The sequence below is a fragment of the Sinohyriopsis cumingii genome, chromosome 13 (genome assembly GCF_028554795.1).
Source record: "Sinohyriopsis cumingii isolate HCF-2022 chromosome 13, ASM2855479v2, whole genome shotgun sequence".
Classification (NCBI taxonomy): Eukaryota; Metazoa; Mollusca; class Bivalvia; order Unionida; family Unionidae; genus Sinohyriopsis; species Sinohyriopsis cumingii.
The window spans coordinates 33118353-33144973 of NC_142973.1; the positions used below are offsets into that span (position 1 = coordinate 33118353).

Genomic DNA, 26621 nt, shown 5'->3' on the forward strand with positions numbered 1-26621 from the left:
ACTGGATTACAATTTTGCCACCCTAGGGGTTGGCATGTATGCACTGAAGATAACCTCACCAACACAGTATTCCACCTGCCAAATTGCAACATGATGTTTTGGCTGAACCCATGTTCCAAGCACTGGCATCTCATTGTGTCACCATCTGGAGAAGAGAAAGGGAAGATGTCAAATGATGAAGACCATGAGAAGTGCTAAATGCTGGACTGACCACAGGCTCATAACGTCCAAGCTCAATCAAGATTCAGACTAGCAGATGACCATAAGGCAAAAAAGTGTCCCAAAAGTTCAATGTTTCCAAATTGAAACAGGAGAATGTGAAAAAGGCATTTGTCAGAGAATTATGCAACCAACTAGAAACAATCAATATGAACTCCATGAATGTCAAGGAAAACTGAGCATCCTTCTGAGACTCTGTACTTGGCTTCATCCAAAACCCTTAATACCTTCATACATAAACATCACGATTGGATTGATGAAATCATGTTCTACATGCATTTTAGTAGACTGAGAAATTCATGTCATACATACATTATGGTTGATTCTGAGAAAATCATGCTATATATGCATTATGATTGGCCCTGAGAAAATCATGCCATATATTCATTATGGTAGACAGAGAAATTCATGTCATACATGAATTAAGGTTGATTCTGAGAAAATCATGATATACCTGCATTATGGTAGATTCTGAGAAATTCATGTCATATATTCATTATGGTAGACAGAGTAATTCATGTCATACATGAATTAAGGTTGATTCTGAGAAAAGCATGATATATATGCATTATGGTAGATTCTGAGAAATTCATGTCATATATGCTTTATGGTTGATTCTGAGAAAATCATGCCATACATGATTTGTGGTAGATTTTGATAATATGCCATACGTGCATTGTGGTAGATTTCAAGAAACCCATGATATTTTGGGCATATTTTAGATGCTACTTGTCTTCAGTGAGGGATGCTGATATTCAGATACATGCTCAAGATTAGAAGTGGATACTTTAGGGTTTGTGCATATTTGCAGGTATTTTTTTAACAAAGAACAGTTTATGTAAGCCATTAAACATCTTTGTTGCACTAATTAATATTGCATGTTCATTATAACTTTGTTAACACAGATTTCTTTGGGTTTAATATTTCTGTTATTTATGTATGTACTTCACTAGTTTACTTTATTTATACATCAACTGTAGGTGTTGCCAAAGCCTTTGGAGAAAATGTGGAGCCTCACCCTATACTTGTAGATTTGTGCAAACAACATTTTGGAACTGATGACCTGAATTCCCCCGAGTTGAAAATGGCAAAGGTAATTTTGATTCTTTGGCACAAAATTACTAATAACAAATCCATTCATAGATATCATAAAGATATATGCATCTGTGACCTTATTCTTTAATCATACAAAAGTGTTGCATTTATAAGATTTCTGTCCATACTTCAAAAAATAATCTTTCTAAACACTTCATGCACTCTTATTGGGAAAAAGGTGCTTTCTGAGGTGACACATCTCCATTATGAAAATGATCTTGTTGCCATTTTTCCAACTGGTTTGTTTTCATTATGGACCTATAAACTGTCAGGATTTTACAATTCCTTTTCAACAGGTGTCATCATCTCAATTCTTTCAAATATCCTGAGATTAATTTGACATTTACTTTATTGTCATGAGAGCCGATGCAGGTACAATCAATGATTTTATCAAAGTATTTGTTCCAAAAAGTGGTAAATTTCCCCTTCATTTTATTTCTAATAATATCAGTGTAGATGTTGACCAAGAAATATACATTTTTAGTCTTTTTTTAAAATTTGGAAAGTATTTATTTTCTATCCAACCATTTAAGAGACATTACAGTGTAAAAACAAGACCAATTCAAAGTCCTTAAAGGCATGCATTGTATTCATAGGAGACTGTGGCAAACCACCCAGTAATAGAACAGCATAATAATCTGCATGCTGAGATAACTTAAATTCCTTTTTAAATTGTTGTATTAAAATTATATCATAAGTAAGTTAAGAAGCAAAATTTTGAACCGTTAACAAATAGAATCTCCAAAATTGAAGGAGCATTTTCACAACTTTTTCAGAATCTTTCAATTAAAGAAGACCAGTTTCATTTTTCCTCAAGATTCTTGTATTTTCATTGTTAAATTGCTTTTTTATTAAAACTTTTAAACTATCACTAAAAACAGGACAGATCATTCATAACCCTATTATCTATTGAAGCAGAATCTATCTTATAGTCTACTTTAAACATTGAAATTGGTCTTCAATCCTGTATCTTGTGTCATTATCCTATAGTGTATATTAAACAATGAACTGGACCTCAGTCCTGTATCTTGTGTCATTATCTTATAGTCTACGTTACACAATGAACTGGACTTCAGTCCTGTATCTTCTGTCATTATCTTATAGTCTATACTAAACAATGAACTGGTCCTCAGTCCTGTATCTTGTGTCATTATCTTATAGTCTATACTAAACAATGAACTGGACCTCAGTCTTGTATCTTGTGTCATTATCTTATAGTCTATACTAAACAATGAACTGGACCTCAGTCCTGTATCTTGTGTCATTATCTTATAGTCTACATTACACAATGAACTGGACTTCAGTCCTGTATCTTGTGTCATTATCTTATAGTCTGTACTAAACAATGAACTGGACCTCAGTCCTGTATCTTGTGTCATTATCTTATAGTCTATACTAAACAATGAACTGGACCTCAGTCCTGTATCTTGTGTCATTATCTTATAGTCTATACTAAACAATGAACTGGTCCTCAGTCCTGTATCTTGTGTCATTATCTTATAGTCTATACTAAACAATGAACTGGACCTCAGTCCTGTATCTTCAGTCATTATCTTATAGTCTACGTTACACAATGAACTGGACCTCAGTCCTGTATCTTGTGTCATTATCTTATAGTCTATACTAAACAATGAACTGGTCCTCAGTCCTGTATCTTGTGTCATTATCTTATAGTCTATACTAAACAATGAACTGGACCTCAGTCCTGTATCTTCTGTCATTATGTTATAGTCTACGTTACACAATGAACTGGACCTCAGTCCTGTATCTTGTGTCATTATCTTATAGTCTATACTAAACAATGAACTGGTCCTCAGTCCTGTATCTTGTGTCATTATCTTATAGTCTATACTAAACAATGAACTGGTCCTCAGTCCTGTATCTTGTGTCATTATCTTATAGTCTATACTAAACAATGAACTGGTCCTCAGTCCTGTATCTTGTGTCATTATCTTATAGTCTATACTAAACAATGAACTGGTCCTCAGTCCTGTATCTTCTGTCATTATCTTATAGTCTATACTAAACAATGAACTGGACCTCAGTCCTGTATCTTCTGTCATTATCTTATAGTCTACGTTACACAATGAACTGGTCCTCAGTCCTGTATTTTCTGTCATTATCTTATAGTCTATATTAAACAATGAACTGGTCCTCAGTCCTGTATCTTGTGTCATTATCTTATAGTCTATATTAAACAAAAAAAATTGGTCCTCAGTCCTCTATCTTGTGTCGTTATCTTATAGTCTATGCTAAACAATGAACTGGGCCTCAGTCCTGTATCTTGTGTCTTTATCTTGTTTTGAGATGCATGTAAAAATACACTGAGACTGAAATTCTAGAAATACTTGTGTTAAAAAATGAATGACCAATATACAAATTCTTACAAGTTCTTCTTCCCAGAAATGTATAGAATTTGAAAGTGAAACAGAAGCAGGATTAGTTTCATATATTTCAAAACAAGGCCTCATTACAAAAAAGTTAATTTACCTACACATGAATTTCTTTCAGCATCTTTAACTTTTTTTTAACTTGTGGGAAAATGGTTTGGGGTTTATAAATCTTTATTGTTGCTTTTGTGTAAAGTTTGATAGAAATCATTGATGAGTTGGTATATAATTATGATCTGTTATCCAAAAGTAATTCCTTCATTGTTTACACAATTTATCTTTTCTAAGTTGAAAAATATTTTTAAATTTTGTCTCCTAATTCATATTTTCATGCTTTTGGTCCTACCATTTCACTTAACATGTTTTCATGCTTTTGGTCCTACCATTTCTCCCTCAAAATGTTTTCATGCTTTTGGTATTATCTTTTCTCTCTCAACATGTTTTCATGCTTTTAGTCTTACCTTTTCTCCCTCAAAATGTTTTCATGCTTTTGGTATCATCTTTTCTCCCTCAACATGTTTTCATGCTTTTGGTTCTACCATTTCTTCCTCAACATGTTTTCTCTCTGACCTATTTGAACTTGGGTTTTTGTTAGTTTGGTGTTTCCATTAAAGCTGCATATTTTGTTTGTTTAATGAATGATGTAAATACAAATTTTAGACTTTTTTCTCCTGTATTTCTTAAGTAAATTAGTATATGATTTGGCTTTACAAGTTTTGCATTGAATTTCCAATAACCAGGGCCCCAGGGTATTGCAGATAAGGGCAAAGGCAGAATTAGAGCTGAGTGATCTGGTTTATAATTAGGAATAATAGATAAATATTTAAAAGTTGAAAAATGTCCTTAGAAATTTGGAATAATCTAGAAATTAGGAATAATCTAAGACAGCACTGTTTGTTGGTGCTTGCCTGCTGCCAGATAAATAAAATACTATCCAGATAAACTGCTGCCAATGGGTCTAGCAAATCTAATTTATTCTGGATGTCCTGGGCTGCTGTTTGGATTAGGATTTAAATATTTAGTATCTTGTCAGTGTCAAGTTAAGTGCCCGAATAACATTTGAGTAATCACAGACAATGATAGAAAATTGATTAAAGCATCCAATATATTATTTGAAATTCTTGATACTGTAATGGTTATCACTGTGCAATGGTAATGATATATATTCACTAGTTTAATTCTTTTTCCACCAATTAATAAATCTGAGGATAGGCCTTCATAGATATGTACATCTGTTTCATACAGGTATCAGTAGCAGTTAAGATATTTAATATAAAAGTTTTGTATAGTTTTTCGGTTTGAAGCATGACAGTTTTATGACTTTGAGGCCATGGCAGGAATTGATAAAACTCTTAAGACTAGTCAAAACAAAATCTCAGACTCAAACTCAGTCACAAACAACATTACAGCTGAAAGATCATTTCAGATTGGTTAATAGTGGAAACATTATTGCAGACTTGAGCTCAGAGTTTATTATTTCTCGTCCAAATATTGTTTTAGATATCAAACAAAATAAATTCATATGCATAGCAACATTTTAAGTTTTTTTGGTTCAAACCCACTGTTTATCCTTGAGCCCTTGATAAGTTTTGTTGGGCAATTCTAATCTTTGCATAAATCACCAGTTTGTAAACACCCCCCACTACAGATTTCAATAACGAAAATCTTTAACGTGATAAAAATTGCACAAAACTTAGTCATTTCATTCTTTGATTTATCATTTCTAAGCTGACTTTCACCAGGGTGGCTCTAACACTGCGTTTTTCATGCTAAACTGAGTTTCTGTATTAACACTGCACCATATTGAGTCCACTATTGGCAAGTCTCTTTTCCTCAGACAACAGAGTGATGTCCTACTTGGTAATTGCCAGATAATTCCATAAATTACATTGAAGTTGAGTTATATTTCTTTGCACACATGTACATAAAAATTACACTGCTTGTTAAATCGTGGATCATGGAAGGGGAAACGTGTGGCCAAGTGGTCTAAAGTGCTCACCCTTATGCATTAAGGATCACTGCCATCTCACTTCTGTCTCTGTGGGTTTGAGTCTCAGGTTTGGCCAATGTGGGTATGTGATAAGGCCTGCCAGTAGCTTCTCATGGGTCGGTGGTTCTTTCCCGGGTTCTTCCTTCACCAATTTATAATGGCCACCATATATAGCCTATCATGTGCTGAAAAATGGCATTAAGCCCAACAACAACAACAAATTGTGAAAGGCAAATTTGCAGTTGTCGTTCTTTTCCGTTGCTTTATTCGACATTGCAAATATCGGAAGCAGACAACAAAGTATTTGCCTTCTATGTACATACATGTGTAGTCGTGCATCCAGCCCTTTGCTGAAAATGAACTTGTCCAGAACTGGAAATGACCGGCGATCAGGGTCGTCTTTTGAAAACTTGGTATGAAACACGCAGACAATAATGGTGTTAGGGCCCCCTCATCATAATTAAGTTTGAAATTATTAATCAATGAATGAACTATGGTCTGTGCATTTTTTAAATCTCATTTTAAGCTTTCTGTTTTTTAAATCCATAGTGGGGTACAAACAGATGGGGAGGTATATTCAGACTGTAGCATGAAGTGTCTCACTGAAGGACTAGTTATGGCAGTTGACCCATGATGGCCTTGCAATCACTACTGTTAATGACTTGCCATAATCTGAATTTATTATTGCCCATATCTAAGGTAAGATATATTAACTCATTTCAGGTACCTAAATCTGCAAAGTTGGTGTTTGGAGAAGACAAGAAAACAGGGGAAAGGACAAAATATCCACTTGTCACTGTCAAGAATGTCTACCTCTTCCCAGGTGTTCCCAGTATATTAGAAAAAGCATTTGTTTTGCTTAAGGTAAGGGAAAATTCAAACATAAAAGCAGTTGATTGCTTTTGTAGTAATGATGTATATGTATAGATTTACACTTACATATTTGTCCGATAATTACTAATTTATTAGTTTTTGAAAATCCTTGCAAGTCATGTAGTACCTTGGCTTTTGATATGAGGCTGGAACTTATGTCCATTTATTCCTAGTTAGATGTTATACACCAAGTGAGGGTGCAATATTCTCTTTGATGGGACAGCAGTTAGATCATTGTGGATCAACTTTCCAGTTTCATCTTATATTGGCCTACACCATGGTCAGCCACATCAACCAACATTCAAAACTATTATCTTAGAGGGTCATATATCCACAACCTCACAATTCTGGCTTCAGAAATAAATACACATGATCATTTAGTAACAGAAGGAAGGAGCACTAACACAAAAAGAATCATCTGCTTCAAAGTTATAAAGATGGCCATTGGATTTAAAAATGATTGAAACGATGGAAAACAGTAGATTTTAAGGATATAACACTTTTGAGCACAAAAAATCATGTTGAGATTCAAAATCCAAAATTTTAAAAAATTAAGTTAGACCTTGTTAGCTTCTTTGAAACATAAAAGAAATATACAGAAGCATACTCTTAAAAATCCTCAAAATTTTTAATGCATAAGAAAGAAAATTAATGGTCAGAGTTTTGAGTCCATGTACAGATTCATTGCTATAATTTCTGTAGCAGCATGGTCAGGTTTTTTTGCTGACTCACTTATGGCACACTTCCAAAATGACAATCAGAAGCGATTGTCGTAGGCCTGGAAAACTTTGTGTTTGGTTTTAATTTCCCTATCTTCAATAATTTTTCCATGCATTCCAAATTCTTTATGGATCCTGTAATGATGTTGACAATGTCAGATTCTGAAGGTGTAAAATGTAATTTGAACAGATTATGTAAGCAGTCAGCTGCCTGATAGTAACATTATTACTGCTGGTTAAGCCTGCATACTGCTAGTTAGTCCTACATACTGCTGGTTAGTCCTACATATTGCTGGTTAGTCCTACATACTGCTAGTTAGTCCTACATGCTGCTGGTTAGTCCTACATACTGCTGGTTAGTCCTACATAATGCTGGTTAGGCCAGCATACTGCTGGTTAGGCCTGCATACTGCTGGTTGGGCTTGTATACTGCTGGTTTGACCTACATGTGGCTGGTTAGGCCAGCATACTGCTGGTTAGGTCTATATACTGCTGGTTAGGCCTACATACTTACGTATGCGAAGTAGTGAAACAGGTATGTATAAAGACATATTTGTTTAATTTTTTTCTTATTTAACTAGTTAATATTTTGAGAGGTAAAACTGGAATTGTGCAAATTTCTTTTTCCAAGGTCAAATTTCACAAACAAGTTACTATACATCATGCATCATTCATTAGTTACCTCAGTGAATGATGGTTCAACACTCCTCATGCAGTGTTGCACCTTGAGCACAGGATTGCACGTTTAACCACAATTTTACGTCCTATGTTCCAGTTCCCCAAATCATACTGCTGTTTGACCCTGGGTATGCTTTTTGATCACAATAAAAAAAAAATTACACTTAATTTTCTTTATTGCTAATGCATTCAGGTCTATGATGGTGCTTGCAGTGGCTGGAATCTCTAAATATGAACAAATCTGTAGGATGTAATTTGATATCTGTTTAAAACAAAATATTTGGCAATGAAAACATTCAAGGTGTAGGTTTTTTTGCCTACTTATAGTGAAATGTCTCTGATAGTCACGTGTGATATATATTTTCCAGATTGAAGGCACAGATTATGGCAACAAAGAATTAATTTATTTTGAAGTTAAAATAATGTTAAAAGGGACACGATTTTTGCAGATGCACACATTGTCATTGAATCACTGAATAATCTGAGCAGAAAATGAAGAAGAATTATGATAATAAGTTATATTAGACAATCAGTGAACACTAAAGTGCAGTGAGTGCAAGATCCAGAATTTAAAATTCCATAGTTCAGCTCATTTCAGGTGAATCAAATATCAAACATGTTTAATATTTTCTTGAGTTACTCATGCATTTTATAAAATATTGATTACAATACACATTATGTCAAAGGGTAGGATAATAACACAGTACAGATGACAAAGTTAAGGTGTCAAAACAATAACAGCAGTTAAGATTATCTCCTGTTTTTACTAGTGCATTATCTGTTATTTGCCTTTGTCCATTTTAAAATGTTGTTTATCTCCCACATTTGGAAGACTGGAGACACAGTATCCCCAAGCCTTCAGAGCGTTGGTGCAACACTGTTCCTGACAGTGCAGGCATTACATTGATGTTGAGTCACAGTATTCCCCTCATGATAAGATTGGGGAGGGCCAAAATTTTTTGTCAGAAAGTATATGGAGTGGGCTTATTATTTATAAAGATATAATAAGCATTTCCCACATCGTTTTAAAGCTATTGGTAGGCTTATCATTAGAAAGTTATAACTGAAGTCAATGTATTATTGTATCATTTCAGTCAAAACTTGGTGTATGTTCAAAGTACAGCATTCTTTTTTACCAAGAAACTCTTATTTTCACAGTTTTGTATAAGGGAACTTAACCCTTTCCAAGTAATTCAATCTTATTTATTTGTTTTAAATTGAAAAATTTAGCTCGATTTTCATCTTTGCAGACTTAGTATGAAAAAACATGGTTTCATAATTTCATTAATAACTATGAACTTCTTGTGAATAAATATAACAATATGTAGTTTTAGTAAATGCTTTTTTATTAACTCCCATGTTGGAAATAGAAAGGTACCTTTTCTGCAGAATTTAGATGCTTTGCTTTGCAGTTTCTTTGTGATTACATGCGTAACAGAGCTTTAGGCATGGTATATCAGTATGATATGAAGGGAAGATCATTTGTATTAAGAAAGATTAAATAAAATTTAAATTTCTGTTATCTCCACATTTTGGTGGTTTACATATTGTCATCAAAAGAAGATAAACTGTGCCACCACACTTACAGGACCTGTTCCAAAATCCTTATGCTGAGTTTCACACCCAAGAAGTGTATATTCAACATGATGAGGTTTCCATAACACACATTTTGAATAAGGTGAATGCAATATTCAGTAAGGATGTCATAATGGGATCTTATCCAAACTTCAAAAGCAGGTAAGCAAGCCTGTAAAATTTCCTACTTTTAATGATGTTGCCGTGGTAAAAGTTACCTCCCTTTTCTTGTATCGAGTCTTACAGCCAGGAATACTGCTGTACGTTTGTTGTTTACTTAATATATTTCTCATCATTGGACATATTTCTGTTAAAACTTCCCATTTTCAAGAGCTAATAAACTATTAGACCCTGTTTATATTTTGGAATGGATGCAATGATGAAGCTTACAATAAAGGCTGACATAAATTTTGTAAGGATAAAGTACATTTTAGATCACTGTTTTTCAGAATATATATGAATATGAATTAGGGATGTTTGTTATGCACTGCAGTGTCACTGAGGGGACTCCAATGATATCATGGGTAATTTCTCTAATATTTAATGGAGAACATTTTTGAATGAATCAATCATTTATAGAACATTTTCAGAAATATATGTTCTAGAATTTAGTGATAACAATAAATTTGGTTACATCTGTATGATCTTTACCTTTGTGTTAAAAATGGGGGAGGAGTTGCTTAAAGGAATCAGATCTCCTAACTCTTGAGATAAATAATACTTACACCGCCATTCTGTCATCAGAAATTATAATTTTCCTGAAAACCAGAAACTTAAATACTGAATGTTGTTGTTGTTGTTGTTGTGGGGTTTAACGCCATTTTTCAGCACGATAGGCTATACATGGCGGCCAGTATTAATGGTGGAGGAAGAACCCGGAAAACCCCGGAAAGAACCACCGACCCACGAGAAGCTACTGGCAAGCTTTCTCACATACCCACATTGGCTGAATCTTAGACTCGAACCGCCGCAGACAGAGGTGAGATGGCAGTGATCCGTAACGAAGAGCGCTTTAGACCACTCGGCCACTCGGGGCCCCTAAATACTGAATGTTATTCCTACCTATTCATTTAATGGTTTCTTTGCCTTCATAGTCATGAACTTGCACAAACTTTGAACACAGAGTTAAAATTAAAGCACAAAAAATATGTGCAATAAAAAAATGGAGATATAATTTTAGAAATGTTGTAGAGTTAGCTTATTATTGAACCAAAATATCTGTACAATATTTCTATTGTAAATGCCCCCACCCCACCCCAACAACACCTGGACTGGTTATTGATGTTGGAATCTTTAGAGTGAGTTAAGATTTTGTGTTTGGACATTTTTTTTACTACAGGGACTGTCCATTTTACCTATTTTAGCTATTATAAAGTGAAGGTTACCTTGGAATCCGAGAATAAGAATCGTCTGGAGGAAGCTCACACTGCCCTTGTTAAAGCCCTCCCTGAAGGTAATTTTTGACTTATATGTAACACATGCAACTAATTGACAAAATTAATAAGTTCCAGCTGTCTGCCACAGCTGCCAGGCAGAAATTAAAATTCTGTTAAATTGCTGACTAGTTTTTCTTTGGTCAGTGTTTGAATCACTACATAATCAGCTTAGAGTGCTAACTTGGTCTAATCAGGGGTCAGCCTATTCCACACCATGGTAGTTTTTCATTATCTCAAGTACAATTTCTTGTTGTTAGAACTCTATAGTTTGTCCAACTTTTGTAAGAATTGTAACTTGAACCCTAAATTCAGTTCATTTATAAGGCAGTTTTTAAAAAAGATATATGTGCCATTTAGCATCCGTGTGTGTGTGTGAACTAACTACCCCTCCGAAAAACTTGTGTGTTGTTTTGCATTTCCAGGAAGCATAGTTAAATATGAGAAAGATCCTATTGCCAGTGCCATCAGGCAAGTTCATGATATTGTAGAATCTGATGATCAGTCCAAGTACACCTGTAATGTACGCAAGGCTGTACAGGTGATAGGGGAAAGTCTTGAAAGATACAGGTAAGGGCATTTTTACATGTAACTACAGTTATTATTAAATGAATCTTTTGTTTCCCTATCCATTGTCAACTAGTTTTTATCTATAGATTTGGAGACATAAAGTAAGTAAACTAAAGTGAAATATTGATGGCTAAAACTGATGGGACCAAATGAATCAGATTTGGTATATTCATAGTTTGAGTGAACAAGGCTGCCATTTCTGAGTGACTGATATTGAAACACTGTTTGATGCTGTATGAAAATGGACAGTGATGATTACATAACCTTGATTGAACTGAATTAAATTGAACTAGCATCTGGTGTTCTTTTATCAATATAACCTGTTTTGTTATCACTACTTCCAAGGTGATTGATTTAATGTGGTTACCATGATGCCCATGGCTTGACAGATTTTCTTGGTAAGTTGAAATAGCAGTTCAAGGTTGGAATAGTAGAGTTAGAAGGAGAACTGTTCATTTGCGTCTTATTACTGTATGCTGTATGTAGATTCTGCATGGAGCTGAAAGACATTTGAAACAACCATGTGTATTTGAGTGAGCATTCAAGCTGTGTAGATTCCACACCACGGGACTCTTGATGGCTTATTATTACTCTTGATAATTCATTTTTTGAGTGAATAATTTAAGTCCATTGTTCACAGAACTTTTCAGTTTGAATACACTGTTTGAATACACACTCACAGAATTAATCAGTTTGAATACACGCACACAGAACTTCTCAGTTTGAATACACACTCACACATAAGGTTTGAACACTTAGTAATCAACAAAAACTGACATTTTAATATTTTTTAATTCATCCAATTTTCAATATATTGAATTTGATGATTTCTTTGGAGACAATTTAAGAAAATATGTAAACCAGCTACAACTACTTTGTTGCAGTTCATTGACACCCTTACAATTTTATGTAAACCAGCTACAACCACTTTGTTGCAGTCCATTGACACCCTTACAATTTTATGTAAACCAGCTACAACTACTTTGTTGCAGTTCATTGACACCCTTACAATTTTATGTAAACCAGCTACAACTACTTTGTTGCAGTTCATTGACACCCTTACAATTTTATGTAAACCAGCTACAACTACTTTGTTGCAGTTCATTGACACCCTTACAATGTTATGTAAACCAGCTACAACTACTTTGTTGCAGTTCATTGACACCCTTACAGTGTTATGTAAACCAGCTACAACTACTTTGTTGCAGTTCATTGACACCCTTACAGTGTTATGTAAACCAGCTACAACTACTTTGTTGCAGTTCATTGACACCCTTACAGTGTTATGTAAACCAGCTACAACTACTTTGTTGCAGTTCATTGACACCCTTACAATTTTATGTAAACCAGCTACAACTACTTTTGTTGCAGTTCATTGACACCCTTACAATTTTATGTAAACCAGCTACAACTACTTTGTTGCAGTTCATTGACACCCTTACAGTGTTATGTAAACCAGCTACAACTACTTTGTTGCAGTTCATTGACACCCTTACAGTTTTATGTAAACCAGCTACAACTACTTTGTTGCAGTTCATTGACACCCTTACAGTGTTATGTAAACCAGCTACAACTACTTTGTTGCAGTTCATTGACACCCTTACAGTGTTATGTAAACCAGCTACAACTACTTTGTTGCAGTTCATTGACACCCTTACAGTGTTATGTAAACCAGCTACAACTACTTTGTTGCAGTTCATTGACACCCTTACAATTTTATGTAAACCAGCTACAACTACTTTTGTTGCAGTTCATTGACACCCTTACAATTTTATGTAAACCAGCTACAACTACTTTGTTGCAGTTCATTGACACCCTTACAGTGTTATGTAAACCAGCTACAACTACTTTGTTGCAGTTCATTGACACCCTTACAGTGTTATGTAAACCAGCTACAACTACTTTGTTGCAGTTCATTGACACAACCAGCTACAACTACTTTGTTGCAGTTCATTGACACCCTTACAGTTTTATGTAAACCAGCTACAACTACTTTGTTGCAGTTCATTGACACCCTTACAGTTTTATGTAAACCAGCTACAACTACTTTGTTGCAGTTCATTGACACCCTTACAATGTTATGTAAACCAGCGACAACTACTTTGTTGCAGTTCATTGACACCCTTACAATTTTATGTAAACCAGCTACAACTACTTTGTTGCAGTTCATTGACACCCTTACAATTTTATGTAAACCAGCTACAACTACTTTGTTGCAGTTCATTGACACCCTTACAGTGTTATGTAAACCAGCTACAACTACTTTGTTGCAGTTCATTGACACCCTTACAGTGTTATGTAAACCAGCTACAACTACTTTGTTGCAGTTCATTGACACCCTTACAGTTTTATGTAAACCAGCTACAACTACTTTGTTGCAGTTCATTGACACCCTTACAATGTTATGTAAACCAGTTACAACTACTTGGTTGCAGTTCATTGACACCCTTACAGTTTTATGTAAACCAGCTACAACTACTTTGTTGCAGTTCATTGACACAACCAGCTACAACTACTTTGTTGCAGTTCATTGACACCCTTACAGTTTTATGTAAACCAGCTACAACTACTTTGTTGCAGTTCATTGACACCCTTACAGTTTTATGTAAACCAGCTACAACTACTTTGTTGCAGTTCATTGACACCCTTACAATGTTATGTAAACCAGCGACAACTACTTTGTTGCAGTTCATTGACACCCTTACAATTTTATGTAAACCAGCTACAACTACTTTGTTGCAGTTCATTGACACCCTTACAATTTTATGTAAACCAGCTACAACTACTTTGTTGCAGTTCATTGACACCCTTACAGTGTTATGTAAACCAGCTACAACTACTTTGTTGCAGTTCATTGACACCCTTACAGTGTTATGTAAACCAGCTACAACTACTTTGTTGCAGTTCATTGACACCCTTACAGTGTTATGTAAACCAGCTACAACTACTTTGTTGCAGTTCATTGACACCCTTACAGTGTTATGTAAACCAGCTACAACTACTTTGTTGCAGTTCATTGACACCCTTACAATTTTATGTAAACCAGCTACAACTACTTTTGTTGCAGTTCATTGACACCCTTACAATTTTATGTAAACCAGCTACAACTACTTTGTTGCAGTTCATTGACACCCTTACAGTTTTATGTAAACCAGCTACAACTACTTTGTTGCAGTTCATTGACACCCTTACAGTGTTATGTAAACCAGCTACAACTACTTTGTTGCAGTTCATTGACACCCTTACAGTGTTATGTAAACCAGCTACAACTACTTTGTTGCAGTTCATTGACACCCTTACAGTGTTATGTAAACCAGCTACAACTACTTTGTTGCAGTTCATTGACACCCTTACAATTTTATGTAAACCAGCTACAACTACTTTTGTTGCAGTTCATTGACACCCTTACAATTTTATGTAAACCAGCTACAACTACTTTGTTGCAGTTCATTGACACCCTTACAGTGTTATGTAAACCAGCTACAACTACTTTGTTGCAGTTCATTGACACCCTTACAGTTTTATGTAAACCAGCTACAACTACTTTGTTGCAGTTCATTGACACCCTTACAGTGTTATGTAAACCAGCTACAACTACTTTGTTGCAGTTCATTGACACAACCAGCTACAACTACTTTGTTGCAGTTCATTGACACCCTTACAGTTTTATGTAAACCAGCTACAACTACTTTGTTGCAGTTCATTGACACCCTTACAGTTTTATGTAAACCAGCTACAACTACTTTGTTGCAGTTCATTGACACCCTTACAATGTTATGTAAACCAGCGACAACTACTTTGTTGCAGTTCATTGACACCCTTACAGTGTTATGTAAACCAGCTACAACTACTTTGTTGCAGTTCATTGACACCCTTACAATTTTATGTAAACCAGCTACAACTACTTTGTTGCAGTTCATTGACACCCTTACAGTGTTATGTAAACCAGCTACAACTACTTTGTTGCAGTTCATTGACACCCTTACAGTGTTATGTAAACCAGCTACAACTACTTTGTTGCAGTTCATTGACACCCTTACAGTTTTATGTAAACCAGCTACAACTACTTTGTTGCAGTTCATTGACACCCTTACAATGTTATGTAAACCAGTTACAACTACTTGGTTGCAGTTCATTGACACCCTTACAGTTTTATGTAAACCAGCTACAACTACTTTGTTGCAGTTCATTGACACCCTTACAATGTTATGTAAACCAGCTACAACTACTTTGTTGCAGTTCATTGACACCCTTACAATGTTATGTAAACCAGCTACAACTACTTTGTTGCAGTTCATTGACACCCTTACAGTTTTATGTAAACCAGCTACAACTACTTTGTTGCAGTTCATTGACACCCTTACAATGTTATGTAAACCAGTTACAACTACTTTGTTGCAGTTCATTGACACCCTTACAGTTTTATGTAAACCAGCTACAACTACTTTGTTGCAGTTCATTGACACCCTTACAGTTTTATGTAAACCAGCTACAACTACTTTGTTGCAGTTCATTGACACCCTTACAATGTTATGTAAACCAGCTACAACTACTTTGTTGCAGTTCATTGACACCCTTACAGTTTTATGTAAACCAGCTACAACTACTTTGTTGCAGTTCATTGACACCCTTACAGTTTTATGTAAACCAGCTTCAACTACTTTGTTGCAGTTCATTGACACCCTTACAGTTTTATGTAAACCAGCTACAACTACTTTGTTGCAGTTCATTGGCAGCCTTACAATTTTATGTAAAATACATTCAGAAGATATGTTTTGAAAGATTATTTTTATTTTTATTACATAACTCATCGGCTAGGGTTCAGAAATTGCAAAGGTATATGGAAGCTGCATTAAGAGAAATTTTTAAAAAATGTGATAAGAATTGGTAGGAATTTTGAAGCCATAGTATGTACAATGTTTTGCCTACACTAATGGCTTAGAGAATAGCATGTGATGTCATGGTACTGTATTCCTTTTTTCAGTTTAGATGAAATCTGTGTGGGCTTTAATGGTGGCAAGGACTGTACTGTTTTGCTTCATTTATTCCATGCAGTAAAGATGAGGTAAAATTAATATAACACTTTAACTAGTTAAACCCTGATCAAATTTAAACATTGACTACTAACGCTTTGGTGGCCTAGTGGTTAGAGCATCTGCCTCGGTTACGGGCATCGCGGGTTTGAACTCCAGCCGAGTCATACCAAAGACATAAAAATGGTACTAACAGCTGCCTTGCTTGGTGCTCAACATTAAGAGGTTAGTTTTAGGACTGGTCGGCCTGGTGTCAGGATAATGTGACTGGGTGGGACATCATGCTACATGTCTGTGGTATGATGCCTCATTGCTAGACATAACTATAAACTGCTACACTGCAGACGTGACTAAAAAGTTGTTAAAGCTATGTTACAAATCCAAATCACACACACACACACATGGACTACTAGTTGAACAATGAGCAAAAATTAAACATTGAGTATTAACTTATATTGAGATTATTTAGACTAAAGACAAGACCTCTGTCACAGAAAAGATGTTAGTTCTCTTGATGCAGCTCTTAAGAGCCTCACATACTTTGGAACTAAATAATTCACTTCTGATATTATTTATTTTTAAATTTTTTCATTATTTTACTTATTATTTATCCAGTGCTTAAGAAACATTGGTAAAAATGACTAATTACTAGGTATGAAATGAATCTGGTAAAATGAGTAATTTTTCACTGAATATATCGTTATTAGTAAAATATTTTTGCTTGTTTTCATTGGTTTAAAGCCATTTTTCAAAACCTGATAGACTATACATGCCAGAGTAAATTAAGTCAAATTAGGCATGTGAAGAGTACATTTTATCTAATACTTGATTGTGTTTAATGTGGCTTTAGTGCACTATAACACTGTAGGATATATTGCCAGGGCAAGTAAAGTGCCTTACCAAAGGACACAGTATGGCTTCTGATTCAGGCTGATCCATTGGTGGGAATTAAACTTGCACTGTTCTGGTCTTGAGTCATACACTATGACCTCTTTGCCATCTTGGCTTCTTAGGTGCTTGAAAAAAACTCTGAACTCAATAAATGACAATTTTCTTTGAAGGCATTCACTTGTGCAAAGTGTACTACAGAATCATTGGCTTTTCTGCTCATAGACCAAAATGGGATGGCCTGTTTCTCATGTTTCATCATCTACCCGACCGTTAGCACAAGATTATTATCATTACTTATTCCAAATTTCTGGGAGGTTTGCCATGAAACTTGACACAGACATTCATCCCAAGGTCTAGTTGCTTCTAAATCAAAATTGGAGCAGCTCAGACATCCACTGTGACTACCACAGCACCATCTTGAAAATATTGTCAACATTCTCCTGAATTGGTGGTTATATCTTCATGGGGTTTTCACAAAAAGGCTTCTTACGACATCTAGTTGGCCCTTAAAAAAATGTTGCAGATCTGACATCCAGTATGGCCACCTGCCACAGCAGTGACCTTGAAAACTTGTGATTAGTACTCCTTCTGAATTGAAGGTCATATTGGCATGGGGTTTTCATCAGAAGACTTCTTATATCTACTTGGTCCTTAATGAAAATGGTGCTGTCTGGCCATTCAATATGGCTGCCACAGTGGCCATTTTGAAAATCTTGTTATCACTACTTCATCTGAATGAATGACCATATTATCATCATGGGGTTTTCACTGAAAGATTTCTTTTTATATCTATTTGTCATAAATGAAACAATATTGATTGACATCCAGTATCTTTAGAATTGTGTTATTGGTACTCCTTCTGAAGGAAAAGACATATCAAGATGGGGTTTTCACTAGAAGCTTAATTATGATATCCTAAATGAAAATGATGCTAATCTAACCTCAGTTATTGCAGCCATCTTGAAAATCTTCCTGTTGTTACTTCTAACTGAAAGTCATATCCTCAAACATCCACAGTGAACATAATAAAGATCTTGTTGTTACTAATTCTCCTGGATAGGTGGTTATGTTGACTTGGGGTTGTGACTAAAAGTCCTCTAATGGCATCTAGTTTTATCTAAATGAAGCAGCTGATCTTATTTCCAGTATGCCCACCACAGCATTTAAAATTTGGACATCTTATCACTCAAGAGTATCAATGACAATTTCAGCACTCTGCAGTTAAAAAAAAGAAATGGTCTTATCTTGAATTCCTGACAATTCTTTTCAGGCACTAGAGCATCTGTTCATTTGAGATACTCTTGTTGTTTATCATTTTAATGCTTTATAGTTTATGTAGGGACCAAAAGTCTGTAAAAATGGTACAGGATGTTTTACTTTTAGTCAACTATCTATAATGAAAATGGAACCGCTCTGGTGGCCTAGTGGTTAGAGCATCCACCTCGGATGCAGGAGGTTGCAGGTTTGAACCGTGGCCGAGTCATACCAAAGACTTACAAAAATGGTACTTACAGCTTCCTTTCATGGCACCCAGCATTAAGAGGCTAGTGTTAGGACTGGTCGGCATGGTGTCAGGATAATGTGACTGGGTGGGACATCATGCTACATGTCTGCGGCATGATGCCCCAAAGCTAGAGATCACTATAAACTGTCACATTGCAGATATTGTAGCGATATGACTGAAAAATTGTTAAAGACACACACACACATAATGAAAATGCATCAGGATATTATCTTATGTATGTAGTCACTTATAAGCTGAGTCCAACTGCAAACTGCACAGACCCAGATCTGCTGTCACATAATGCACTGTCAGATCTGGATCTGTGCAGTTTGCTAGGAGTAAACAGTAGTACAAACAACATAGACCTTGATATGCAGGTATGTTATGCAGATCAGGATCTTTGTTGTTTGCATTTGGACTCGACTTATAAGTGATGTGCATGGTAACAAAGACAAATTTGGAACAATTGATAAAGAAAAGAAACATTTAATGTAAACAGTGACATGCTACCACGTTTTAATCCCTATTACAAAATGATTCTTCTGTATTTATAGGACTCATTTGCATCTGCTTGTTATTTTGTATCATTTGCTCAGTGTGTTAATTATATATGTATATTCAGTTTAATAACCTTAAGTGTTTATTACATAAGTATCCTCAGTATAATAACATCAGGTGTTTATTACTTAAGTATGCTCAGTGTAATAACCTTTTATACCTTTTGAAAGGGAATTTGTTTGGCATCAAATTTTCACTGCCCAAAGCCACATAGTAACACTGCAGGCAATACTTTTCAATTAAGATTTGATTGGTAAATGGAGAAATTAATGTGTACAGTAAAATAAATGTTAGAGATCTATATTACTTAACTATATTTGAAATTATTTTTGAACCGTTTTGCTGTCTTAGAAAACCAGTTCAGAGTTAATATTTTGCTTGCTTCTCACAGGAAATTCCCAACTTGCACTCAGAAGACAAAGTGCTTGTACATCAAAAGTCGATCGCCTTTCCCAGAAGTGGAGAAATTTATCCAGATAACTAGAGATAAGTAGGTGCCATCTTCATAATGAGCTTTAGACTCAATCTTCATTTTTTCTTTAAATATATTTTTTAAATAAATATACTGCAAATAAGCTTATTTGTATAGGTTTTCATGTAATTATTATTTACTTGTACATTTTCTTATTTATTTTATGTTGCAATGAATTGGGGATAAGCAGGAAGTTATCTATATAAACAGGTTTTTATATACACGTAAAAATGCATGCTTGTATGAAGGGGACTTAATACTTTTGACCATGTTACATAGACTGTTCTTTATATACAGTTTGTAGCATATTTGATTATATCATCATTGATCTTGTAACATCTTTTGGATATAGACATCTTTCCATGGTCTATTTTAACAGCTATATCATGCAATATGGCCAGTCATGTGAAAAATGGGATAAAATGTCCTATTGAAACCAAGTATGCTGACTTCAACCAGATCTCAGTTTCATAAAAGCTGATTGGTTGAGAGATATGTTCATATTATTATTATCTGAGATAAGGGAGGAGGTGTACTTAGTTTTAGATTGGAAAAAAACATTCTTCTAATTCTTTGAATATTGTAAGTAATCATTTTTCATGAAAATACTTCATAATAAAACAAAGACTGTGCTACTATTGTTTCAGATTAACTGTAAACACTTTTTAAAAAAATGCAAAGATATATTTCTCTAGTTTATTTTCTTGAAAAGCATTACATTATGCTGATACATTAAGAAACTGATGCTCAAAGATTTAAATGCTTTTTACCATTTTTGTTGTTAGTTACAAGCTGGATATGCTGAACTACAGTGGCCGAATAAAAGAATGTCTTGGAGAGCTACAAAAACAACACCCTGAGATTAAGTCAGTCATAATGGGAACCAGAGTGACTGATCCATACTCCGGTATCCAACTTGTCTTTCTTATGTTCTATTTACAGCGTACCATTTTGCTTCTTAGTACAATTATTGGCAATGGGTCTTACCATATCATTTTTATATTCAGTTTTTAAACAAACCAAATTTAAATGTTGTGAGCTTTAATGAGCACATATTTTTAGATTCTGTTAATTACATAAGAAATGCATGGATTTGTTTTAGTTACAAATACATTTAAATATTTACAACTTGTATCACCATCAGGTGCTTAAAAATGTTTCATTTATTCTGTGTACAGTGCCATGTTAAGATATTGCATGTAGTATCTGAAAATTCGGCAAATGTAGGTATGTTTGAAAACTCACCAATAGCTTCCTGCGGGTCGAGTGTTCTTACTGGGATTTTACCTAGTTCTTCCTCCACCAGTTATACTTGCTGCAATGTAAAGCCTATTTTATGCTGAAAAATGGCATTAAACCCGAGACTGCAACAACAACAACAACAATCTGGAAATTAATATGGATTTTTAAAGTTTATATCACTAACGGCCTGTTTTTAAACTTGTTTTGGCAAATTCTGATTATCTTATTAAGCTTTTGAGCTTTTTATGAGCTACAATTATTGGTTGTTATTACAGTGGATATGGTCTTTGATTTTTTGTCATCACTGAATCTTTTGAATTTGCATAGCTGGTTGTTTAAGTTCTTTTTATAAAGTCTTGTCTTAGTATCTCTGTGTATTATTTAAATGGACCAAGTTCTGAATATTACTTAAATGGACCAAATTCTGTACATTACTTAAATGGACCAGATTCTGTACATTACTTAAATGGACCAAATTCTTTATATTACTCAAATGGACCAAATTCTGTATATTACTCAAATAGACCAAATTCTGTACATTACTTAAATGGACCAAATTCTGTACATTACTTAAATGGAACAAATTCTGTATATTACTCAAATAGACCAAGTTCTGAATATTACTTAAATGGACCAAATTCTGTACATTACTTAAATGGACCAGATTCTGTACATTACTTAAATGGACCAAATTCTTTATATTACTCAAATGGACCAAATTCTGTATATTACTCAAATAGACCAAATTCTGTACATTACTTAAATGGACCAAATTCTGTACATTACTTAAATGGAACAAATTCTGTATATTACTCAAATAGACCAAATTCTATACATTACTTAAATGGAACAAATTCTGTATATTACTCAAATAGACCAAATTCTATACATTACTTAAATGGAACAAATTCTGTATATTACTCAAATAGACCAAATCCTGTACATTACTTAAATGGAATAAATTCTGTATATTACTTAAATGAACCAAATTCTGTATATTACTTAAATGAACCAAATTCTGTATATTACTTAAATGAACCAAATTCTGTATATTACTTAAATGAACCAATTTCTGTATATTACTTAAATGGAACAAATTCTGTATATTACTCAAATAGACCAGATTCTGTATATTACTTAAATGGACCAGATTCTGTATATTACTTAAATGGACCAAATTCTGTATATTAAAAAAATGGACTGAATTCTGCAATAAATCCATCATTTAGTCATAGTCAGCTAATGAAAGACCACCACCCCCACTTCCAGAGTGAGTAAAATCTCAGTCTTAGAACTGCATATAAACTGCAAGAAGTGTTTTTTGTAGTACTGTATAATAGCATACACTATAACTTATTTTTACTCTGTAGGGCTGTTTTCATCTGTTTGATGGATGCTTTTTGTTGTTTCTCTTTGTAAAAAATTTGAAATTACATACACTGGTTGAGAAAATATCATCTTTGTAAAAATTATTTTTATAGTTGTTACTCAGCTTATTTTGTTCTTGATCATGCATACTAAACATTCATAAACACTTCAAAAGTTCAAACATTTGCTTGAAATAATAGAAAAAAAGTATTTTAATCTTGGGACTTTGCCGTTCAACTCCAAGTCTTGCACATTTTTCCTGCCACAACTCATTAAGCTGTTTATTCTCCTTATTTTCACTTCATTGTTAAAAGTTTTACAACTTTGACTATACCATCTGTGGTTTTTGTTTGTCTTTTTGTCCAGCTCACTTGGAGGCTTTCTCAATGACAGATCCTGACTGGCCACAGTTTATGCGTGTCAATCCTCTATTAGACTGGTCCTACAATGATGTGTGGAAATTTCTGCGATCGTTATGCCTACCATATTGTAGTCTGTATGACAGAGGGTAAGTAAGGGAAATAACAAATCTTAGATTAAAACCTTTTTCTTATTATATATGGAATTTATGATTTTTAAAAGTGTCAGCCTCATCATTGTAGTAATCTACCATGCACCAAACAGAATGGAAAAGATGAGACAACACTCCATTGCTTTAACTGTTATTTATCATGTCTGCACAAAATATAATGGAAAAGATGAGACAACACTCCATTGCTTTAGGTTATTTATCATGTCTGCACCAAACAGAATGGAAAAGATCATTCAGCACTTCATTGCTTTAAAGAGTTATTTATCATGTTGGCACCAAATAGAATGGAAAAGATGAGACAAAACTCCATTGCTTTAAATAGTTATTTATCATGTTGGCACCAAATAGAACAGAAAAAGATCACACAGCACTCCATTGCTTTAAAGTTGTTTATCATGTTGGCACCAAATAGAATGTAAAAGATCACACAACTCTCCATTGCTTTAAATAGTTATTTATCATGTTTGCACCAAATAGAACATAAAAGATCACACAACTCTCCATTACTTTAAATAGTTATTTATCATATTGGCACCAAATAGAATGGACAAGATCACACAACTCTACATTGCTTTAAATAGTTATTTATCATGTTTGCACCAAATAGAATGTAAAAGATCACACAACACTCCATTGCTTTAAGTATTTATCATGTTAGCACCAAATAAAATGGAAAAGATCACACAACACTCCATTGCTTTAAATAGTTATTTTATTTATCATGTTGGCACCAAATAGAATGGAAAAGATGAGACAACACTTCATTGCCTTAAATGGTTATTTATCATGTTGGCACCAAATAGAATGGTGGTTGTTGTTGTTGTAGAGTTTAATGCCATTTTTCAGCACACGATAAGCTATACATGGTGGTCAGTAATAATGGTGGAGGAAGAACCCAGGAAATCCCCAGTAATAACCACTGACCCTCGAGAAGCTACTGGCAGGGTTTCTCACATAGCCACAGTGGCCAATTCGAGACTCTAACACATGCAGACAGAGGTGAGATGGCAATGATCAGTAACGGAGAGCGCTTTAGACCACTCAGCCACTCAGGGGCCCCCCAAATAGAATGGAAAAGATCACACAACACTCCATTGCTTTAAATAGTTATTTATCATGTTGGCACTAAATAGAATGGAAAAGATCACACAACTCTCCATTACTTTAAATAGTTATTTATCATGTTGGCACCAAATAGAATGGAAAAGATGAGACAACACTCCATTGCTTTAGATAGTTATTTATCATGTTGGCACCAAATAGAACGTAGGAGATCACACAACTCTTCTTTTCTTTAAATAGTTATTTATCATGTTGGCACCAAATAGAACAGAGAAGATTACACAACATTCCATTGCTTTAAATAGTTATTTATCATGTTGGCACCAAATAGAATGGAAAAGATGAGACAACACTCCATTACTTTAAATAGTTATTTATCATGTCTGCACCAAATAGAATGGAAAAGAAGAGACAACACTTCATTGCTTTAAGTAGTTATTTATCATGTTGGCACCAAATAGAATGGAAAAGATCACACAGCACTCCATTGCTTTAAATAGTTATTTATCATGTTGGCACCAAATAGAACGTAGGACATCACACAACTCTCCTTTGCTTTAAATAGTTATTTATCATGTTGGCACCAGATAGAACAGAAAAGATCACACAACATTCCATTGCTTTAAATAGTTATTTATCATGTTGGCACCAAGTAGAATGGAAAAGATGAGACAACACTGCATTGCTTTAAATAGTTATTTATCATGTCTGCACCAAATAGAATGGAAAAGATAAGATAACACTCCATTAATTTAAATAGTTATTTATCATGTTGGTACCAACTAGACTGGAAAAGATCACACAAATCTCCTTTGCTTTAAATAGTTATTTATCATGTTGGCACCAAATAGAATGGAAAAGCTCACACAGCTCTCCTTTGCTTTAAATAGTTATTTGTCATGTTGGCACCAAATAGAATGGAAAAGATCACACAGCTCTCCATTGCTTTAAATAGTTATTTGTCATGTTGGCACCAATTAGAATGAAAACGATCACACAACTCTTCATTGCTTTAAATAGTTATTTGTCATGTTGGCACCAATTAGAATGAAAAAGATCACACAACTCTCCATTGCTTTAAATAGTTATTTATCATGTCTGCACCAAATAGAACAGAAAAGATCACACAGCTCTCCATTGCTTTAAACAGTTATTTATCATGTTGGCACCAAATAGAATGGAAAAGATCACACAGCTCTCCATTGCTTTAAATAGTTATTTGTCATGTTGGCACCAATTAGAATGAAAAAGATCACACAACTCTCCATTGCTTTAAATAGTTATTTATCATGTCTGCACCAAATAGAATGAAAAGATCACACAGCTCTCCATTGCTTTAAATAGTTATTTATCATGTTGGCACCAAATAGAATAGAAAAGATGAGACAACACTGCATTGCTTTAAATAGTTATTTTCGTGTCTGCACCAAATAGAATGGAAAAGATGAGACAACACTCCATTACTTTAAATATTTATTTATCATGTTGGCACCAACAAGACTGGAAAAGATCACACAACTCTCCATTGCTTTAAATAGTTATTTATCATGTCTGCACCAAATAGAATGGAAAAGATCACACAGCTCTCCATTGCTTTAAATAGTTATTTATCATGTTGGCACCAAAGAGAATGGAAAAGATCACACAACTCTCCACTGCACTAAATAGTTATTTATCAGATATGACATAAAATGATCAGTGTGTTCTCCAAGACTTGTGATTGTATTAATCCCTACCCCACCCCAAATTATAGAATCCCCGCTTAAATAATTGACAAGCACATGAAAATCATACACATGAGCATACGAAAATCTCATTATTACTAGAGCTCAATCTGATCATGTAAATTACATAGCCAAGTGCTTACTAAGGAACTTTTTGCCACAGTGAGATTCATTCATTGATTGTCTGATTTATAAAAACATTTGAACAACTGTACATGGTGAAATTGTGCAATGATGGACATACTATTTTTGATATTTAGTGGTAATGTCTGAGCTGTTACATGTAGTTCTGATGTGTGCAGCATAGGTTGATTGATTGTCATAACACACTTTTGCTGCCTCTGTGTTAATAATGAAGATAAAAAGTTATAAATTTGATCTTTATTCATCAAATATTAATGATCACACACATTTGTTGAAATATACAGAAAGGCATCTATTCAAACTATTATCACATCCCTCCCCTTAACCCCGCCCCATTGTGAAAAACTCCAAAGTGGAATTCCTCTAATGTTTGAAAATCCTGAAGAAGAAATCATTGCCCTTTCTCAGTTGAATGATATGATAAATAGCTGTACATGAAGTGCAGTTGAGTCATTTAATTCCAACTCAGAAAATTCATTTGATAAGTATATATTTAACAAGTCATGACCAAACAGATTTGATAAGGGGGCCGAGTGGTCTAAAGCGCTC

At 34.4% G+C, this 26621-nt stretch overlaps 1 protein-coding gene across 1 annotated transcript in view; it reads left to right on the top strand.

The window, feature by feature from the left end:
• The window catches only part of LOC149785166 (bifunctional FAD diphosphatase/FAD synthase-like), a 48170-nt gene that overhangs the window by 12309 nt on the left and 9240 nt on the right, over positions 1–26621 (top strand). The window contains exons 4-12 of the mRNA XM_089978957.1: positions 1200–1312; positions 6418–6558; positions 9553–9701; positions 10904–10992; positions 11398–11542; positions 16527–16607; positions 19920–20018; positions 20786–20907; positions 22977–23118. Of these exons, the coding sequence (XP_089835083.1) occupies positions 1200–1312; positions 6418–6558; positions 9553–9701; positions 10904–10992; positions 11398–11542; positions 16527–16607; positions 19920–20018; positions 20786–20907; positions 22977–23118 (1081 nt within the window). The remainder of the gene's footprint in view (positions 1–1199; positions 1313–6417; positions 6559–9552; positions 9702–10903; positions 10993–11397; positions 11543–16526; positions 16608–19919; positions 20019–20785; positions 20908–22976; positions 23119–26621) is intronic.